A 7,080-nucleotide genomic window follows, 5' to 3' on the forward strand; every position below is an offset into this window, starting at 1 on the left:
GGAGCAGCGGGGGAGGCGGAGGCCACAGCGGAAGGGGCTGCCGACGGCGAGGGGGGCTCGGCCGGGGAGGCGGCCAGCGGGGCGGCGGAGGGGCCCGAGTCGCCAGAGCCCGCGCCTTCCATCAGTCCTCTCCAATTCTTCAGGTTTTTTAATGATTGTCTTCCCCTGACACCATATAGTCACGTTCCTCATGGTGATAGTACAAAAGCCATTTGAAAATCAACCATAGGTACACCATTATCATTATTCAATCAATCCAAAAACTAATGAGCTGTTTCTGTAGGCAGCCCACGTGAAATACTCACCTGAACTCCACAAGAACACACTAAAAGAACAAATGTTAGAAAGAAAAAGCAACAACATTTCACTCCAGAACTCAACAAACAGGGACCTCCCATCGTCAGCCCCCAATCGAAGAGCTCCATAGCACTTCAAGGCTCGAAGATATGATGAAGGATTCTGAGGAATCCCCGAGCAGCAGCTCCCTGCAAAAGGCCATATCCGTAACCAATCTGATATTTTGAGCGGCCATGTAAAACAGAGAAAAGGCAACAACACTGCACTCCAGCATTCGACACTCCCATTGCCTGTCTCCGATCAAAGAGCTCCTTGCACTTCAAGGCTTCACAAAATTTTGAGTATTCACAACTAACCATCATGTCTTCAATACGAACCGATCTTGTAAGCCTGTAAGAAGGAAAATAATTAAAATAATTTCAAGTGAGTGTCCACAGTTTCAGAACCAAAAAATTAGAATAATAAAGTAGTAGAACTAGAGCAAGTTTTTCTTAGCCCGCTATTCCACTCACCTATCTAATTATAGAGAGATTCATCCGGGAAGATATTACGTCCATCTGCTGCAACATGGACTAGGATGCCTTGCTCTTCTTCCGCGAGACAATTCCTGAACTCTTGGACGTGTGGGCAGTCAATCATGTACACCCTATTCAGCGAGCACAGGTTCTCTGCCTGATCCAGCATTGGGCAGTCCTGTACAAACAGGTGCTGCAACTTACAGAGGTTAGAAATCCTCCTCAAACATGCGTTGTTCTTCACCTTGAGCCACAGAACGGCAGGAAGATTGACAACTTCTTGAAGCTTGTGAGCACCTTCAATGTGGATTCTCTTCAAATTAACAATCATGGACATGTCTTGAGGCAGAGCTCTCAGTTTGGGGCAATCAAGAAGCAGCAGACGCTTAAGGCAGGGCATCAGAGTGAACTGCTGAGAGTTGTCTTCCATGTCATCAAGCTTATTTCTTATGTTCAGTGACCATTTTTCCAAACTACACATGCTAATGATGTGAAGCAGTTCAAGTTTTGGGAAGAAAGCCGCTGCACTTCTGACACCTTTCCCCAGGAGTTCTGTGTCAATAGTTACAATTTCATCTGCACCTTTAATCTGAAGAACTAGCAATTCTGGCATCTGACCTGCTGGTGGAAGCTCTGAACATGATACGCACTCATTGAGGTGCATATGACACAAACTTGGCATATTAAGCTCCGGTTCTGAGAGTAGCCATTCCGGGAATCTTATACCCAGGAACCCTTCCAGAAAAATATATACAAGGCTTGGTGATGGAATAAGCATATCATAGACTTGCTGAATTCTCTCAACCTCATCAGTCTGGTAACGAGTTCTCTCTTGCGTAGTGGCCACTGTGCAGCGCAGTCCCAGTTCTCTAAGATTATGACTGTTCTTCAGTACAAGTTCAGCCCCTGGTGCCGCTGTCTCTAGCTTCTCGACCCAAAGACGTTGGATATTGGGGAGGCGTCTCAATTCATCTAATCTGAATCCAGTACCACTCTCAAAAACTCCTCTTAGGTTGTAGAGCTGCTGAAACTTTGCAATCCCTTTTGGAACATGATCAACTGCAGTCTGTTCTAATTGCAAAAAACTTATGTTGGACAGTCTCATGAGACCAGCTGGCAGGCTATCCAGATGATGGCAACCAAGCAAAGAGAGGTATTCAAGGCTGATGAGGCTTCCTGTGGACTCTGGAAGCATGTTAATTTCAGTATAGCTCAGATCTAGCAACCTCAATAGCACCAAGTTCCCCAGTGACTCTGGTATATTTTGGATGCTTGTTCCGCTGAGAACTAAAATACGGATATGCTCGAGCTTTCTGAAAATTTCCTTGTGAATCGACTTGAAGTTCTTGTTATTAAACAGTAGGAGGCTCCTCAAACACTTATGCTCTTCTAGAGCGGGTATTTTTTCTACAGCATGGCTGATGCCTATGCGGCGCAGATTCGACATGGCATTGTTATTTTCCGCATTCATGAATAGGGAGTGATCCTTTGTCAGATATTGTCCAAGTGACCTCAATAGATCATGCATTGTTGACACAGCCTTGTCTACATACTTTGGTATTGGTTGAATAAGATTCCTCCGAACTAGCTCAAGATAATACTCTTCAGCAATTTCATGTACTGAGAACTCATGCTCTTTCCTCACAAAACCTTCGGCAACCCACCAGTAAGCTACAGCATCACGGTGGATTTCAAAATTAGGAGGCAATAAAGCACACCAGAGAAAGCACTGCTTGAGTCGAGGGGGTAAATTGTTGTAACTTAAATACAGTGGGCCTCCAAGTTCTTTCGGGAGTCCATGAATGGACCATTTGCTATCTCGGATGCTCTTCCATTCGGCAACTGTTTTTTTGGTAGATAAGACACCTGCAACGACCTTTATGGCAAGAGGAAGGCCATCACATTTCTTTACAATTTCATACCCCATATTCTTGAATTCACTTATTTGCTCGGACGACTGAAAGGACTTCTTCATAAGCAGTTCTAAGCCATCATTGTAATTCATTTTGTTTACTTGGTGGGTATATATTGCATGCATTTCTGACAAAACATCCAGGTCTCTTGTGGTGACAAGGACATGGAAATTAAAGGCTCTCATGAAAGGCGATAGAAGAAGATCAATCCAGACATCAGATTTCCACACATCATCCAGGACAAGAAAAACACTCTTTCCTTTGATAGTGTCCACTAAAAGTGGAAGAAGCTCGGTCTTGGTCTCTAGTTGATCACACTTTTCTCCAGCCATTCGTATTGCCTGCTTTATCAACCCGGTCTCTGTGTAGCTCTGCGAAACGCACAACCATATATGAACTTGGAATTTCTCTCTTATCATCTGCTCATTATATATCTTCTGGGCTAACGTTGTCTTACCAATGCCTCCCATTCCTTGAATCCCCAGAACACTTCTACTATTCTCATGGCAGCCACTGACAATCATTTGTACTATGTTACCAACAGATTGTTTGATCTCTCTTCCAACAAGCTCTAGTTCATCTATAGGGGATGTCTGATTTCTATCCACGGTTGTTACCTGGAATTGTTGACGAATGGTTCTATCCAAGCTGAACATCTGTGTGTTCGTTTTAATCTCATCAAGCTTTTCATTTATGTCCTTAATTCTTCTAGCCACCTTATGATCAAATGAAAGCTTTCCAAAACAAGAAACCATAGACTGATTGCAACATACCGATCTAGGTGGTAGCAGAAGCTTCTGTGAATGAACCATAACAAGATCTATGATGACATCAACATCAAACATAACATCAGTCATGCTCTTCCACCATGCCTTTATCCGTCTATCTTTCATGGCCAGAGCTTCCATGTCCTCACGAACAGCGCTGAAGTATTCCAGATTTTTCTTCAGCCTCTTGATATCCTTTTTCACGCTTAGTGTCATCACAACCTCATCTTCGATAAGCTGACCCAACTTTGTCAAAAATTTCGAAGTGAGAGCATCCAAAATTGTGCCCATAGTGGGCAAACTAATGGACTCTGACTTCGATGCAAGTGCACCTGCCTTGATGTTTTGTGGGCCTTGTGCTGTGCAAATTGTCCACACAATGCTCTTCTCTGCATAAGTGAGTGATAATTTATTTTTATTTCATTACAACAAGCTCAAGAACCTTCGAGACTTAAATTCGTACAGGAAAAACTGTGGGATACTCTTTACTTTTTTTATGAATAAAATACCCTGGTCACATTCCAAACAAATCCTGTGTAATCTACAAAGTGAAACTTATGTTTCCAGACCACTAGTAAATAAGATATCAAATTTGAAAAAGTCAGGATCTTAGAGCAGCAACACATGAGCCTGCAGTGACAGAGAATGACACGTAACTAAAGGATGTACCTTTCTACTCTTTGATAATGAAAGAAGGAGTCAAGGACGTGGCGGCAGCACTGTCTAGGATTTAGTGGTTGAAGCCATGATCAGTGAATGCTGAGACATCTGCATCAATAACTGATGAATGGTTACCCAATGCCAGGATCATATAACTATAAGAGGCCATATGTGCAATTCAAGCACGGGGGATAGAAGAAGCAGCCATGCCACTGTATAGACGAGCGGCTTTCACCATACTCCTGTGCTCCAGAAGGAAAATCTCCTGCCTAGGTGAGATTTAGCTTGGCCACACAAACTAGCCTGTTGGATGCTTGCTCATACCTCATGGTTACTTCATTACATGGAAGGAGGAAGACCAGCTGACTGTTTTCTTGTCAAGCCATAGGACCTGTCCGTCCGTGTCACAGCCACACAATCAAGCACACCTTTCTTGTCATCAAACACGTCCTTGTTCGCATTTTTCTTCCCACCTTCCTCATTGTAAATTCCCACTAATGATGAAATAAAAAATGGACAAGTGTTGTTGCAGAATTACAAGGTGAAGGCCCTTTCAGTAATTATCTTTTTCCATACATCCACTTGCTAGTAAAATATATGAAAAATGATGCCCCTTTTCTTGATCCTAGTCAGATTCCAGACATGCAAGTTCGAAGCACTTTCTTCTTACGACAACCAGCTACAGGAACCACATGCCATAGACTTTAACTAGGAGCAAATATATTGTAAAAAGTGGACAGATGATTATTTGGGCATTTCATCAAACAATTTTTATTTTGACTATATTTCGTCAAACAATTCATAAGCAAAACTAAAGAGCATGGAACCAAGATATGGTACTCAATTTTAAAGGAATGATGCCATACCTTTCGATTTTAACGGCAGATGCGAGAAGGGGTAGAGACAAAGGCGGCGGTCCAGTGGTGGTCTCTTGCTGGGATAAACAACGAAAGAATTCTCCGCAAGCCAGGAGCCCAAAATGTAGCATATGCAATTCAGGCTCGCGAGAAAGAAAAACCGGCTGACAAGAAAGGAATTGGTCACCATGCCTCGGTGTAGACGAGCAGCGGCGAGCCTGCTACTGCTGGGAGGTGGTAGAAGAGGAATCTCTTGCTTAGGTGAGATCAAACTACCTCTTCTTGGATGGTTGCTCATAGAGTCACAAGCTAAGCCACTCCTTCTGCCTACACAGTCAATCCATCAACCCAGCAGTTGGAAGAAGAGAACCTACCACTCCTCCAAAGTCAAATGCAGAATGGCTACCTAATCAATTTCTTGTAATATTTGCATCAGATTCGTTTAACATGAAATTATCCAGAAAAGGACAGTCATTGATGCACTTGAAGTCTTTCAGTCCGTCTATCTTAATCAGCGAATAACATTTCAGCCAAAATATACTAGTATGGTTGTCCACTTGTCCTCATCTACTTGCACCGGCAAGACCTCGGTTCGGTGCAGAATCATTACATAGGAAGTGCCAGCTTGGCTTGCCTCCTGCGAAGTTGCAAGATTTTGATTAGGATAGCGAAATTTTTAACCCAGAAACAGAGGAGAGGCTAGGAAGCGCACATGAGCATTTCGTCGAACAGCTCGTATGCATCCACTGATGTTCAAACAAACATTCAATGGAACGCCTGCCATTTTCGTTAACGCTCTCTCCTTGTGCCTCAAGGCTGACGAGTCGCCAAAGCAATCAGGGAGGCGGTCTATGTTAGTCAACACAAAACGATGGGAGTGATACGAGAACGGGGCTTACAGTCAGGAACCACCGGGCGGTGGGCAAACCAGCCGGCGAGAACGATCAACTTCAAGGAGGGAGGTCGCGATTTGCAAATCCGCGTCCGCCGCCGCTTGACTCCTACAATCGCATGGCAGTTGGTCCTTCTCCCTTGAACCGGACGCCGAACGAGCGAGCAGAGCAGAGCAGCTGGCCCGGAACAATGAGCCAGCTAGTCGAGGCAGCGAGCTGCTCGTACTCGATAGGATTGATGCGGCACCGGGAGATGGGCGGCGACGAGAGCAGTTTGGGGCGCGGGGCCAGGGACGCCGACGTCCAGCATCCACCGCGGCGACATGCCGCGCTTGGCGGGGGTCGGCGGCCTGTGTCGTCCTGCAACTCTGATTGCAAACACGAGCCATGTTCTATTGTTTTTTTCTTAACATCAGTACACACACAATCGCTCATATATACGTGCATACAGTCACCCTAGAAACACACATCCTATCCCTATAAACATGTCTTGTAGTTGACAGAAACGTCTCCTCTCACTCAGAGCGTATCGCCGAAAATCCTGAAATGATTCAGAATAAAAATAAATGCGAGCTGCAGCCTGTAGGACTTGAATCCTGATGGGCTGAAGATACCAATGTTCACCTAACAATCCAATCACGGGTTGGTTTGCATGTTCTACTGCATCTGTCTCTAATGATATCTGATGGGATGAACTCACGCATTCAGATGTACCCTTTCACATTACCTCACGTAAGGAGTATTTCACATCTTACACAAGTGGTATATTGGCCAAGTGAAGATAGAAAGTAGTGGTTCGTCAACTACTATTGGCAAGAGCTCATATATGCACTAGAAACTCGGTGACTATAACTTGATCCATATTTAATAGTATGGATGTGTGGGCCATGTGATGCAAAGGCTAGCGTAACCCCTTTTTAGAAAATGCATTGAGACAAACACAAGTTGTAGATTAATGCTTGATGATGTGAGTGTGTTTTCAACATAAGATTGAATTTATCGTCGTGAGCAAGTTTGATGATACCAAGCAACCTAGTTACTTCGGCAAAATAAAGTGAAAAATCACCAAAGACTTTTTGATCATGGCTCGAATAAGTAGGCAAGGTTTTCTAATTGTGACTAATCATGCGATGAAGTGTCGAAACATTGCTGAGAAAGAGCATTCAACTGACTTTGTG

At 44.0% G+C, this 7,080-nt stretch overlaps 1 protein-coding gene across 2 annotated transcripts; it reads right to left on the reverse strand.

Moving 5' to 3' along the window:
* Window positions 1-230: 230 nt before the first annotated feature.
* Window positions 231-6,286, reverse strand: LOC123060143 (putative disease resistance protein RGA3). 2 transcript variants are annotated; one of them, XM_044482716.1, is made up of 6 exons: window positions 5,909-6,286; window positions 5,722-5,825; window positions 4,477-5,646; window positions 4,162-4,260; window positions 810-3,881; window positions 231-687 (listed from the first exon to the last, which is right to left on the reverse strand). In XM_044482716.1, exon 5 carries the CDS (start codon window positions 3,781-3,783, stop codon window positions 814-816), a length of 2,970 nt encoding a protein of 989 aa, XP_044338651.1. In that variant the 5' UTR covers window positions 3,784-3,881; window positions 4,162-4,260; window positions 4,477-5,646; window positions 5,722-5,825; window positions 5,909-6,286; the 3' UTR covers window positions 231-687; window positions 810-813. The 2 variants fall into 2 exon arrangements, with proteins under 2 accessions (XP_044338651.1, XP_044338650.1); XM_044482715.1 differs by having other exon boundaries at window positions 4,162-5,646.
* Between the last annotated feature and the right edge of the window lie 794 nt (window positions 6,287-7,080).

This window comes from Triticum aestivum, chromosome 3A (genome assembly GCF_018294505.1).
Source record: "Triticum aestivum cultivar Chinese Spring chromosome 3A, IWGSC CS RefSeq v2.1, whole genome shotgun sequence".
NCBI classification, from domain to species: Eukaryota; Viridiplantae; Streptophyta; class Magnoliopsida; order Poales; family Poaceae; genus Triticum; species Triticum aestivum.